The 14,394-nt window shown below is 45.7% G+C and overlaps 1 protein-coding gene across 4 annotated transcripts in view; it reads right to left on the bottom strand.

Moving 5' to 3' along the window:
* Window positions 1-14,394, bottom strand: part of LOC116946465 (CUB and sushi domain-containing protein 3-like) — a 692,643-nt gene that overhangs the window by 6,537 nt on the left and 671,712 nt on the right. For all 4 annotated transcript variants that reach the window (XM_032961364.2, XM_032961362.2, XM_032961363.2 and 1 more), the window contains exons 65-69: window positions 13,802-13,867; window positions 10,079-10,237; window positions 2,942-3,054; window positions 2,256-2,337; window positions 450-588 (exon numbers count right to left, since the gene is read on the bottom strand). In XM_032961364.2, the coding sequence (XP_032817255.2) occupies window positions 450-588; window positions 2,256-2,337; window positions 2,942-3,054; window positions 10,079-10,237; window positions 13,802-13,867 (559 nt within the window). The remainder of the gene's footprint in view (window positions 1-449; window positions 589-2,255; window positions 2,338-2,941; window positions 3,055-10,078; window positions 10,238-13,801; window positions 13,868-14,394) is intronic.

The raw sequence follows: 14,394 nt of genomic DNA, 5'->3' as shown, positions 1-14,394 counted from the left end.
TCGAGAAAAACCCCCGGCCCCCGGAGATTCCGGCTCTCTGCCCCTCCCAAGTGGGGACTGCGAGCGAGAACATGAGGAGAGCCGATATCAATGGGGAGGATGAGGGGAAAGAAAACTCACATGGTGAGGTAAAAGGGGGGGGGTTGCAGAGAAAGGGTGGAGGGGATAATCCGTTTATTAAAGCGGTGACTTCAAATACACGACATGAACATGTATAGGCTGAGGGTAATTACGCCAAGGTAATTAGTTAATGTCTCCTAGCCATCGTGATGAGAGAGAAACACGAAAATTCTAAATCTACAGCAGTCATCATCAGGGTTGGGATCGAACCCACGACCTCCTGTATACCGGTAGAGGTAGTTAACGTCTCCTAGCCACCGCGCAATTGCACAGCGGTTGCGTTTCGCGAGGGTGGGTTTGGGGGGGCCGCCGAGCCCCGGGATACTCGCCTCTGCTTGTACAGATAGAAGGCGAAGCCGGCGAAGATGAGAGCGAAGAATGGCACGAGGATGGCGATGGCCACGGAGCTGCTGCTGGTGCCCCTGCGGGTAACGCCCGACTCTCGCCAGCCCCCAGGCTCCGTTAGGCCTGTGGGAAACATTGGTGGGTGCAGCCAAAACGTTCACGCGCGCGTGCCATCGGAATCAGAATGTTTATGTACGCTGGAGGAGTCCGATGAGCTACAAAGCTCTTTTTTCAGACGTCCCAAAAGGAGCACTGGGTCAGAACGTTGCAACAACAAACAACATGACGGGAGTGCAAAGTATAGAAAAGGTAAGCAAATCACTATAAAAAGTGTAGATAAAACTAAAAAAAAAAATATTCTACCAGGTACAGCCCACTGAGATGTTAGTTTATTTTCATAAGCGACCCGGCCACAAATGACAGCTCAAAAAAGTGGCTTATCATCATCACGTGGAAATATATAGAAGCAAAATACCCTAAATGCACGTTGATTCTAAATGTGGAGGGAAAAACCAGAGGACCCGGAAAAAAAATTCCACGTGACCACAGGGAGAAAAGACATGATACATGTTTGTATGTATGATGAACTTCTTTCACACCGCATGTAGCCAACCATGCTAATCGGAGGTGCAGGGGAAAGGACAACAAACTAAACACAAAAAAGCAGTTCTAAGAAATGAGTTTTCAAGCGAGGTTATTTAAAAAAGCATAGCTCCCAGTGGCATCCTAATGTCGGAAAGAAGAGCTTTCCAGACAGCCGCAGAAGCGCATCTGAAAGCGCCGTGCGATGGGGTGACCACCGTCTTTGTTCGATGGGAGCGGCACGTGCCGGAGTCTGCCAGGTGGCTCTGTGAGGCTGCAGTCTGTGTCCCGGTCTGGCCGAGTCGGTCTCAGTTTCAGAAAGTCAGTCCTGGTGTCCCAAAAACATTTGCAAAAAGCAGGAATTTGCCGGCGTTTTACAATTTGCCGACCTTGCGTTTGACACTCAGCGGAGGTGAAGCAGACTCACTATGATGGACCGATTCCACCATCATCAACCCGGCGAACGAACAACAATCACACCTCCGATTAACCGTGGTTGGCTGCATACGGCGCAAAAGAAGTTCAACATACATACAGTACGTAAAATCGATGATCTCCCGGTCTCCAGACAGACAACCCGAAGGGGGCATACCAACGGGCCTTTTCTCTGGGGGGCCAACTAAAGCACCGGTTTCACATCTGTTCTGGAAACAAGGAACCTCCAACTCAACATCAACCAGCGAACTTTCCCGGACCGAGTGCGAGTATCTCGCGGAACACGATAAAGACGCAAAACCTCGACGTCCTCACACGTTCACAGAAAAACGCGTCTCCAATGACCCAACAGCCCAGCCGCTACCATATCCGTGGATAGACAATATCTCGTCAAGGAGTGTAAACCATCACGCGAACTCCGGACATCTTCACAGAGGATTTTGGCTCGCGATTGAACAAAGACGGTCACTGTGTCGCGCGCTTATGCCGCTGTTTGGAATGCTGTTCCTTCCGATATTAGGAAGACACTGGAACCATGCACTTTTAAATGATCTAGATTGAAAACTGATTTCTTGAAAACCGCTTTTTGTGTTTAGTTGGCTGCCCCCTCTCGCACTTCCGATTAGCACGGCTGGCTACGTACAGTGCGAAAGTAGTTCAACACACGTACGTACAACCACACTAAGTGTCGTCTGGCCACATACGCGTTACAGGAAACACGCAAGACGTATAAAATGAGCACCGAAAAAATGCGCAGGCGTGCAGCGTCTCACCCAGACGCTGCACTCCAAACTGCCCGAAGCCTTTCGCGTGGATGAACCCCTGATAGACGTAGCTTCCGTGTTCCGCAGACACCTGCAAAAAATTCAAACCGAGCGCAGTTGAAATACAAAGTGCATTTTATCACGTAAATAACACTTTTCAGTTCGAACAAATCATTTCAAATTTACTTTAAAATCAAACAATCACAATTACGCCTGGCCTGTTATACGTTATTTGCTGTTCTTCCATACTTTTGAAAGTCACACAATATTTCTGGGTTCTTGAATGACAATAAAAAAAATGCTAACCAATATCAAACAATCACTAAACTTTGCTCATGTTAAACTGACTAAACTTTACGCTTATCCACGCCTACAATTCTATTATGGAGCATTCAGACGTGAGTGTGACTGTACAGGGCGCTCCGTCTATAGAGATCGCACTGTCTCTGTGTGTGCGCGTAGGTCGGTGTTTCTGAATTCTGAGTGTCTACAGCAACAACATGACATTGGCTACTTTACAGGATCTGAGGATTCCTTGTTTAATGCAAATGAAAAACTCGCAATCATTTGCGATTTCCATTCGGGAAAAATGAATTTGTTGCTACCAAAACAATGTCACGTAAATAATAACGCAAGGGCAATGTCATATTTGTCACCTTGATGAAATTGACAACTTGATTAGAATTCCTACTCACGTATCCGTCCATGACCCAGTTTTCATCCTTGAATTTCGTGGCAGAAGTCTGCGTTTGGCTTGTGATCGTGAATATGTGCAGCGTCAGTCTGGCTTCTTGCCGCTTGTATATTCCTAACACATGACACCCACCGCAAAGCACAGCTCAATCTCAATCCAATCGCATATGTTACAAGCCACCATCTACCAACTGCTGGATGGATGCGCGCCCCAAGCCATCGCCATCTATCCACAGCTTTTGCGATGCCAACGTTACACCGTGCGACCGCACGTTGCGAGCCGATTTCATTTGCTTCATTCCATGGCCGATGTCCTCCTCTCCAGGGACACCGATGTAATTTTCGCTGTCATTCCGTAATTATCCTCGGCCACCGGCCATCATCTCTCTGTGCGATGAGTCCTGCCCAAGCAGACCACCTATTTTTGGTAACAGTCCAGATAATGCCCCTAACGTGCGTAAGTTCTCTCATCCATGTAGTTCCTCTTTTTTTTGTCTTTCTCTAACAAACATAGGTACAGTCTTGTTCTCCTATAACGTGGCAGTAGTTCCTAAAGGACACCACGTTATGAGAAAAATCGCGTTATCATGAATGAGATATAACATAGAGGTAAAGCAGAGTCCGTAATAACACGCGAGATGCGTACGCCAGCCGAACAAAGACTGAGGCACTATGGGTAGCATCTAGAGCAGTGGTTCTTAACCTTGTTGGAGGTACCGAACCCCACCAGTTTCATATGCGCATTCACCGAACCCCTCTTTAGTGAAAAATAAAATGTGATTTTTTTCAAATTCAAGACATAGATATGTTTTTTACTGGTACACAAAATGAGCCGTGCATGAACATTGCCTTGTTCAAAGAATAAAACCAACACAATGCATAAACTCACAACAAATTACATACCTGGAAATCAATGTGACTTCTGCTGTTGCCTTTGAGAGATCAGTTCAGATATGCGTGGCTTCACCTTGGCAAGTGCCACTCTCATGTTATTTTCACAGCAAAGTCTGTTCCTTTTCTTCGTTTTTATGTCCAGCATCCTCGAAAAGGATTGCTCACAAAGATATGTTGTAACAAATGGTATAAAAAAAAATCCAGGGCTTTCTTAGCAATAACTGGATACTTGTTCATTTGTCGACACCAAAACGTTGAGAGCGTTGTTGTTCTGAAGAGTTGCTGTTGAACCTGGCTCTGCTGAATTTCAATGATTTCGTCGAGGAATTCATCATTGACATCTGCTGTTTCAACAGCAAACGTGAACGGCTGTCTCACCCATGCTGGATATGACTCTCTTGTAGGGAAATATCCGTCGAGAGACTTTGCAAGCTCATCTAAGTCCGTGGCAATTGTTTGCTTCAGTTCCGTGGATACAGAAATATCTCCGATTCCAGACACATCTTCGATCTTACTTGCACAGTCGTCCAGAAGCGGGAAGTTTGCGAAGTTATTGTTCTCTGTTCGTCGTTTCCATAACGGTAGCTTTTTTTGAAAAGCCTTCAGGTGTTCTTCCGCTTCCATGATATTGACTCCACCACCCTGCATCTGCTGATTGAGATGATTGAGAGCTGCGAATATATCAGCCATGTACGCTAAAATGAGAATGAACTCAGGATTTTTGAAGCAATCTGCATGGCAGTGTTGGTGCTCTTGCAAAAACAGGGCTAATTCCACACGCATGGCAAAAACACGATTCAGCACCTGTCCCCGGGATAACCACCGAATATTAGAATGGAGCAGAAGTACCTCAAATTCAGAGCCCATTTCTTTACACAGCTCACTGAAGATGCGGTGCCTCAGAGCACTTTTTCGCACATAGTTCACACATTCCACCACAGTTTTTAATACTTCTGTCATTTTTGGAGGTAAGGTTTTTGTTGCCAACGCATGCCTGTGCAGAATACAATGCGTCACAATGATGTGTGGTGCATCGGCCTTTACTAGCGCACCAAAACCAGACTTTCTTCCCAGCATGACTGGAGCTCCGTCCGTACAAACTGCAGAAACCATATCCCATGAAAGATTGTTGTCTCTGAAGAAGTCATCCACAAGCTTCTTCACATCGGCTGCCTTCGTTGTTGTTGTAAGAGGCTTACAAAATAAAAACTCTTCTTTTATCATGTCGTCTTTCACATAGCGTACAAAAACAGCAAGCTGGCTTAGATCAGAAACGTCTGTGGTTTGGTCGAGTTGAAGGCTGAATTTTGCCGGGCTTGAAATCAGATCCGCGACTACTTGAGCCAAGATGTCTTTACTCATGTCTTCTATTCTGTCACTGACGGTGTCATTTGAAAGGGGAATTTGGGATAATTTACCTTCGGCCGCTGTTCCGAGTATCAGATTCGCCATCTTTAATGCAGCTGGTTTCACAAGTGTTTCACCAATGGTGTGTGGCTTGCCCTGCTTTGCAATCAGGTAAGCAACTTCGTACGATGCTGTCAGGATCGGTTTGTTAACAGGTACAAATCCAAGAGCAGGCAGAGTGGCCCTTTCATCGAATCTGGCTCTCTTCACCCTGAATTCAGCAAGTGTTGTGTTCTTGTATTCCCCGTCTCCATGCAGCTTCAAGAAGTGTTCCTTTAGTTTTGCCGGTGCAAGACTAGAGTTGCTCAACTTGGCGTTGCAAATCATGCAGATAGGACGCTCACTCCCATCACGTTCCGTGATACATGAGAATCCATGTTGTACATATTCGTCCGACCACTTTCTTCTTTTGCCCGACATAGTATGGATAAAATATTAAAGAAATCACACGACGTACGACAACAACAGTCACACGTTGACTACTGAGTACGCACTAAATTCCCCGCAGCGCTGATTGGCCAAGCAGTGTAGCATGATCATCTGCAGCCAGTGATGGCCAAGCGGGCCGTGTGTGTCATCACAAATTTACACAATAATTCAAGTGTGTCCGGACCTCCGTGGCGGGGGCTCTGCCGAACCCCTGAGATCGACTCACCGAACCCCTGGGGTTCGATCGAACCCAGGTTAAGAACCACTGATCTAGAAGCATCCAGTACCATCCCACTGCCTTGTGTGATGCTACGCCGATGCAGCCGTACGACCACTTATTCCTACTCGCGTAACGTAGTTCCTTTCGCTTGATTGCGTTATATCCAATCGCATCGGCGTTATAAAAATGTGTTCCCTAAATACATACTCTTGGTTCTTTTGGTAAAGTCACGTAGGTGAAATAAAAAAATGATAAAATAAAAAATAGAAATAAATAAATCACGACGTTTCGATTGCAACACAAGCAATCATCATCAGGTGTGACAACCACAGCAAGAATATTTTGATGAAAACACCTGATGATGATTGCTTGTGTTGCAATCGAAACGTCGCGCTTTATTTATATATTTATATATTTATTCGCCTACGTGACTTTACCGAAAGAACCAAAGAGTATGGATCCTTGCAGTCACGAAAACTTCAAATCCCTAAATACATGTCGCGTTATATCCCATTCGCGTCATGAAAACTACACGTTACAGGAGAACAGACCGTGTATGTATACATATATTTAAACTACAAGTGTGTAACCACTGTCGTACACACTCCAAGTGCTTTCACATGCTCGGGTCGTAAGGCATTTGTAAGTCAGAGTGCGCCGCTATCTGCCAAGTCACTGGGTGGGCGCGCCTACTCGGCTGGGCCGCATCCCCCTGGTTAAGGAGGATCACATTCCATCTAAACCATTCCATTGGCCTGCTGCCGTCTATATAATATTTATATATTTTAGATTTTACCAGGTAATGACCACGGAGCTGCTACGTAGCTCTTTTTCAGAAGCGAACCCGCCATCACAAATGGCAGCTCAACGAAGTGGCTCGCCATCATCCGGAAATGTACACAAGCAGCCAAATACTCCGAACGCGTGATGTTTCTGAAACGTGGAGTGAAACACTTGTTCATAGTGCAGCGTGCTTACTGTTGCATCACCGCTCCTCCAAGCTCTACCCCACCACACACAACCAGCCAATCAATTGCGGCGTTGTTCATTTTAACCGCCGGGTGGACAGAGGCGAGGGGTCGGGGGCGGGATTGAAGAAACCCATGCCTTGTTTCAACTAAAATTCAACTCTTATTTCTAATGATATCACGCATTACGCAAACGTACAAAAAATGATTCGCCCGAGAACACTATGTAACATAATTTTTGTGCCTGGGTAGTGTTATTTTGTAATTGCTTATGCCTCAAAAGTACGTAAAATGGCTATTATTCCCCACAAACTTTGCTTTTGTGACCAGGACAGTGATATTTTCAAATGTACCTATTTTCAATGATAAAACGGGAAAACATATGAATCAAAATGAACATGTATTTATACTAAAGCAAGACAAAATTGACTACAAAATATTTAGAAGTGAGTAGTTGCAATGGCGGAGCCAGGGTTTTCAGGTAGGGGGGGCAACCCCTCCAGCAATGAAAAATTATAGGAGTTGTTAGTAAATAAGGACTTGTGCCTTGCTTTTTATTCGACGCGTGCGCGGCGATGGCACAGCCATCGATCGAGGGTCGAATTCGAACCGCGTTGTGTGATCGGCATCGCGCTCGCTGAAGGTGTTGATGCCTTCAGGGAAGTCGTGGACTCTGTATACGCAACTGCGCACAATTCTGTGAGTCACTTATAACTGCTTTGCCGTTACTTATTGCCAATTATGATTCCTTGTAAAAGGTTTCATTTTGGTGTTTTAACATCTTAACACCTATATTCTTGGTTCTTTCGGTAAAGTCACGTAGAAGGGAAACCGAAAGAACCAAGAATATGAATCCCTGCAGTCACGAAAGCTTTAAATCAAAATCTTAACACCTGTTTTGTTGCCAGAAACAAGAGGAAAACCTATTCTCATATTTTGGTACTGGCAAAGGAGGTCCCATGAAGTGAGTAGTATTTCGAGATTTATGATTATACTGTAAATCACTTTCACGAATCAGCCCCCAAATGTAGTCTCCCATCATGTTCTCGTTATACCGTCCTTGGTAGCGGCGTTCAAAGTCCAGTATATCCTGGTGGAAGCGTTTGCCTTGCTCCTCCGAGTATGCTCCCATGTTCTCCTTGAATTGATCAAAATGAGCATCAAGGATATTGACATTGAGGAACATCCTACAGCCCATTGTGCCGTAGTTCTTCATCAGAGTCTCAACCAGCTACACATAATTTTCGACGTTGTGATTGCCCAGGAAGCCACGAACCTCTGCGACAAAGCTGTTCCAATAGCTTTCTCCTTACCAGTGCGCTTTTTGGGGAATTAATTGCACTCCAGGATCTTCTTTATATGTGGTCCGACGAAGACACCGGCTTTGACCCTTGCCTCAGACAGCTTAGGGAAGAAGTCTTGAAGGTACTTGAAGGCTGCCGAGTCCTTATCTACAGCTCTGACATATTGTTTCATAAGGCCCAATTTGATGTGCAGTGGTGGCATCAGCACCTTCCGGGGGTCCACCAGTGGCTTACACTTGACGCTGTTCCTCCCCACAGAGAACTAGGTCCGCTGTGGCCAGTCCTGCCTGTGGTAGTGCGCCTTGGTGTCCCTGCTGTCCCAAAGGCAAAGATAGCAGGGAAACTTGGTAAAACCGCCTTGGAGACCCATCAGGAATGTCACCATTTTGAAGTCTCCGATGACCTCCCAGCCGTACTCATCATACTTCAAGGCATCCAGCAAGGTCTTGATGCTGTTGTAATCCTCTTTGTCCTCTTTGAGATGCACCGAATGAGCCAGGGGAAGAGACGGGTACTTGTTACCATGATGGAGCAGCAAGGCTTTGAGGCTCCTGGATGAGCTGTCAATGAAGAGGCGCCACTCATTCTGGTTACAGGCGATTCTGATTGACTCGAACAGACTGGTCACATTGTGGCAGAAGCAGAGCCCATCTTGACGGGTGAAGAAGTTGCAAAAAGGTTGGTGACACTTCCTCTGATCTGCGACTTGCACACTTTCATCCAACAAGTTCCACTGCTTGAGCCTAGACGTCAAAGGCTCGGCATTGGACTTGGTGAGACCAAGATCCCTGATCAAGTCGTTGGGGTGTTTTTGGTTGAGGTAGTACGGGTTTCTCTCCTCAGCTCCATCTGGATCTACAACGTCTTCCTCGCTCTCTGATTTGCTGCTCTCTTCTAAAGATGGCTGCTCTCTCTCCGGAGGAGTGGGTACGGGGAGCTCATGGCAGTGTGGCACCGGGGCGATGGATGAAGGAAAGTCCGGATACATGATAGCAGGTGCGTTCTTGCCAGTCCAACGTTTGGAAGGGTCCACCATGTAGAAGTAGCAGTTGCTTGAGTGGTCAGTGGGTTCCCGCCAAATTCTTGGACAGCGAACTTCATGGCTCTCTTTTCCCCTCTGTACCATCCTACAAAAATAAATTAATTTCACCCATGACTAATGTGTAAGAGATTCATATATGATATATTTTTTCAATAACACTTAAAATTGTAAAACATAAAAACTTTTACAATTTGAATTTTTGTTATAACATTAAATTTCGAGCAACAATTTTCCATCTTACTTTCCAGTTTTTTTTTGCATTGCTTGCAGGTGAAATGAGGTGCCCAGGATTTGTCTTGATCTCTGACAGGCTTGCTGAAATAGGCATTGTAGGCCTCACGCATCCTAGTAGATACTTCCAGAGTACTTTTTCGCTCTTGTCTTGATAAATTGGCCACAGACATAGCAAATTGCGTCTGCCGGATGCTTGCAGCCTCTTCATGCCATTTCAAAAAAAGTAAAGATATGTATCTACTAAGGCAGCTGGAACTAAACTGAACTGGTAGGCTTAAGGCCCCTGTATTTATAAACCTATTTATATTACTGGAACGTTCTAAAATGTTCGAGAAGTTGCTCCAAGTTTACTCAGCACTGAATCTATCTGGAATGTCTGGAAAACAGGTAAATTTCAAAATATCACTGTCCTGGTCACAAAGCAAAGTTTGTGGGGAATAATAGCCATTTTATGTACTTTTGAGGCATCAGCAATTAGGAAATAACACTTACTACCCAGGAACAAAAAAAAGAAAAAAAATAGTTCCACAGTGGAATTAACGGCGATTCACAACGCTTTTGCGCGGCCTCCCTGTGTCTCTTGGTGGACCCTGCGACGCAAAAGCCGCACCCTCCGGCAGGGCGGCCAGCCGGAGACTCACCGGAGAGCCTGAGATCGACGGCGCGATCCGAGAAGGTGAGGTTCACGCGGAAACTGCTCAGGTTGAACTCGGGGGCGCTCAGGGAGAGTGGCTGCTTCTTCCCCAGGTAGTCGTAGAATCCTCTCCACGTGTGGTTCTCGGCGAAGATGCTGTCGGGCACTGTGGCCGCGGGAGGTGAGAGGTCACGGCAAAGCGGTTGTGGTTACGCCGAGGAGTTGTGGGTACGACAAGGAGTTGTGGGTACAAGGAGTTGTGGTTACGACGAGGTGTGGTTATGACGAGGAGGTGTGGGTATGACGAGGAGTTGTGGGTACGACAAGGAGTTGTGGTTACGACGAGGTGTGGTTATGACGAGGAGGTGTGGGTATGACGAGGAGTTGTGGGTACGACAAGGAGTTGTGGTTACGACGAGGTGTGGTTACGACGAGGTGTAGTTACGACGAGGAGGTGTGGGTATGACGAGGAGGTGTGGGTATGACGAAGAGGTGTGCACATGACGAAGAGGTGTGCACATAACGAGGAGGTGTGGGCATGACGAGGTGTGGTTATGACGAGGTTTGGTTATGACGAGGTTTGGTTATGACGAGCTTTGGTTATGACGAGGTGTGGGTATGCAGGACTAACAGCACACAACACGTGACGCGAGAGTAAATGGGTGAAGATTCGAAGGCAACGTTTATAATTTATGGCCCCTTGGTAACCCACTGCTGGATGAAAAGTCTCCCCAACGCCATTTCGGTCACAGCGGTTTTTTGACCACTGGTCAACGCACGTCCGTTAATCTGGGGCCGCCAGATCTGGTTCCGCTATCGCTCACCACTGCTGTTAGCCTTTGTCAAGAATAAAACTCGGGCCACCAGGTCCATAGCGCAGTGCAATAACCACCGAACCCACCGCTGCCCTGACTCATCTCTCAACGAGACCCCCTAAGGAACGTCTCTCGCATGTGAAATCACGAGTCTGCGAATGTCCTCCTGCCAGACAGACGCGCGCTGTCCCGAGTTTCCAGAAGCTGCTGGAGGAACGGGGAAGTGACCCGAGACAACGACATCACATCGTCTGGTGGCTGCCCGCGCGTGCCACGAGCGGGCCACTTGGAGGCGATTGCGCGGCAAAGCGCGCGGCTGCCTCAGGATGCGATTTACACACCGAGCTGCCGTGTGACATGCAGCGGTGCCAAATGCCTTCGCAAGGAAAGGCGAAGTTTAATGATACTTACATTCTTTTGGTCTTTCGGTGAAGTCACATAGATAGAAAATAAAAAAAAACGTTTCGATTGCAACACAAGCAATCGTCTGCAGGTAAGAAAATGTATTTCTTCGACGAGTAATTGTGGGTCTTCAGGTGGGAAATGAATTTTCTCACCTGAAGACGATTGCTTGTGTTGCGATCGAAACGTCGTGATTTTTATTATTATTTTTCTATCTATGTGACTTTACCGAAAGACCCAAAGAATATGAATTCCTGCAGTCACGAAAGCTTTAAGTCAAGATTTAATGATACCTCTGACGAATGTGTAACTAGATCTCTCAATGCAGGGTGATCCACTTGTATATTTATCCACCACTGATTTCTAATAACCCTCGGCTGCCTTCTCCAAAAGGTGACGAAACACTACGAGAGTGATGGGGCTCCGTATGTTGGGGAAGAGAGTGATTGAATATTTAATGAGTTGTACCCTGTGCTTACAAAATAACCTGTTGCGATATCTGCAAAACTATGAACCGTTAACATCCCATACATTTCGATATACAGTGAGGGAAAAAAGTATTTGATCCCCTGCTGATTTTGTACGTTTGCCCACTGACAAATAAATGATCAGTCTATAATTTTAATGGTCGGTTTATGAACAGTGAGAGACAGAATAACAACACAATCCAAAAAAATGCATATCAAAAATGTTATAAATTGATTTGCATTTTAATGAGGGAAATAGGTATTTGACCCCCTCTCAATCACAAAGATTTCTGGCTCCCAGGTGTCTATCATACAGGTAACGAGCTGAGTTTAGGAGCACACTCTTAAAGGGAGTGCTCCTAATCTCAGCTTGTTACCTGTATAAAAGACACCTGTCCACAGAAGCAATTAATCAGATTCCAAACTCTCCACCATGGCCAAGACCAAAGAGCTCTCCAAGGATGTCAGGGACAAGATTGTAGACCTACACAAGGCTGGAATGGGCTACAAGACCATTACCAAGCAGCTTGGTGAGAAGGTGACAACAGTTGGTGCGATTATTCGCAAATGGAAGAAACACTAAATAACTGTCAATCTCCCTCGGCCTGGGGCTCCATGCAAGATCTCACCTCGTGGAGTTGCAATTATCATGAGAACGGTGAGGAATCAGCCCAGAACTACACGGGAGGATCTTGTCAATGATCTCAAGGCAGCTGGGACCATAGTCACCAAGAAAGCAATTGGTAACACACTACGCCGTGAAGGACTGAAATCCTGCAGCGCCCGCAAGGTCCCCCTGCTCAAGAAAGCACATATACATGCGCCTCTGAAGTTTGCCAATGAACATCTGAATGATTCAGAGGACAACTGGGTGAAAGTGTTGTGGTCAGCTGAGACCAAAATGGAGCTCTTTGGCATCAACTCAACTCGCCGTGTTTGGAGGAGGAGGAATGCTGCCTATGACCCCAATAACACCATCCCCACCGTCAAACATGGAGGTGGAAACATTATGCTTTTGGGGTGTTTTTCTGCTAAGGGGACAGGACAACTTCACCGCATCAAAGGGACAATAGACGGGGCCATGTACCGTCAATTCTTGGGTGAGAACCTCCTTCCCTCAGCCAGGGCATTGAAAATTGGTCGTGGATGAGTATTCCAGCATGACAATGACCCAAAACACACGGCCAAGGCAACAAAGGAGTGGCTCAAGAAGAAGCACATTAAGGTCCTGGAGTGGCTTAGCCAGTCTCCAGACCTTTTCTGGATTTTTTGTTGTTTTTCTGTCTCCCACTGTTCAACTAAACCTACCATTAAAATTATATACTGATAATTTCTTTGTCAGTGGGCAAACGTACAAAATCAGCAGGGGATCAAATACTTTTTTCCCTCACTGTATATAACAAAAATAAACCTCTGGTAGGTATTCTGCGCATAAAGAAAATTAATTTGCGATCACTTTTTAAAGTATATTTGACATTGCCAGCCTTGTTAATATTGACAAGCTTTTATCTTCAAAGAAAACTAAGCTGCAATTATTTGCTGACGTGTGGCCTCATTGAAGCCATAAGACATGACTTCTCCACAATTTCAATTCTAAATGAATACCCTGCAGACCTTTCCTGCAGATCTTCTCTGCATTCCCAGGTCGAGGCTTCCGTCTATGGGTGACCGAGATTTTTCCCCGTGTAGCCCCCAGGTAATTAAACACTTCCAAGAGGTATCAGGGATCTGTCAGAGTCTGTGGACATGTTTAAAATGCGTTTTAAAACCTATTTATATACCCTTCAGCTTATTAAACTTTTAGGTCATTTCGTAAATGGATTATTAAAATGTATTTATAATATGATTTTTATGCTCAGTGTTTGCTGCTGCTGCGTCCTGCACAGCACTTTGAGATCCTTGATGAAAGCTGCTATATACAATTAATTATTAATCATTATTATTATTACTCCATACTCTCAGAAACAAAAGATAGAAAACCCCCACGGAAAAATGCGAATACATTTCGGGATGAACGTAACGAGGCTAAAGCATGCTGACAATCACCCGCTGGCTTGAATCCGGTCGTCCCAAGTAGAGACACGCTCGTCTTCTCCTTCTGCTTTATTCCAGCTGCAAACAAGAAACAATGATCTCATTGCAATCGTGAACAAACAAAACACGCGTCATCATCGTCATCGCCATCATCACGTCGCAGTTGCACTGCGCATCACGCTAATCGTACCTCAAAGGCTCAAACGCCTCTATAATTGGAAGGGAGGCAGCTAAGCTGCCAGAAGTGAGTGCGCTATCATTGCACATCAACTGCGAAAGATCGTTATGAGAAAATCAGTGAGAGCCGTTGCGGTGAGGTGGCCTCAATGTACTGTGACACAACCGCCTACACGAGTGTCTCAGTCAACCGGGAGCCATGGGCTCAGAGACAGGCGAATTGCATCTCAATGACACACAGACTTTTTTTTAAACGAGCCTCAGCACATTTATTTTGCAGAAGAAAAAAACCCCTAAAATATGCAAATTAACACGAACACTGGGATATTATTCTCGCTGGGAAATATTGCGAACTGGCACATTACATATTCAGAATTGTTCTCAACATGTAATTCCCTAGCTGACATGTACATTAACGTCGGCACTGG

The sequence above is a fragment of the Petromyzon marinus genome, chromosome 27, assembly GCF_048934315.1.
Source record: "Petromyzon marinus isolate PM22_M1 ecotype Great Lakes invasive population chromosome 27, UKy_Petmar_22M1.pri1.0, whole genome shotgun sequence".
NCBI lineage: Eukaryota > Metazoa > Chordata > Hyperoartia > Petromyzontiformes > Petromyzontidae > Petromyzon > Petromyzon marinus.
This window is presented reverse-complemented; position numbering and strand designations above follow the sequence as displayed.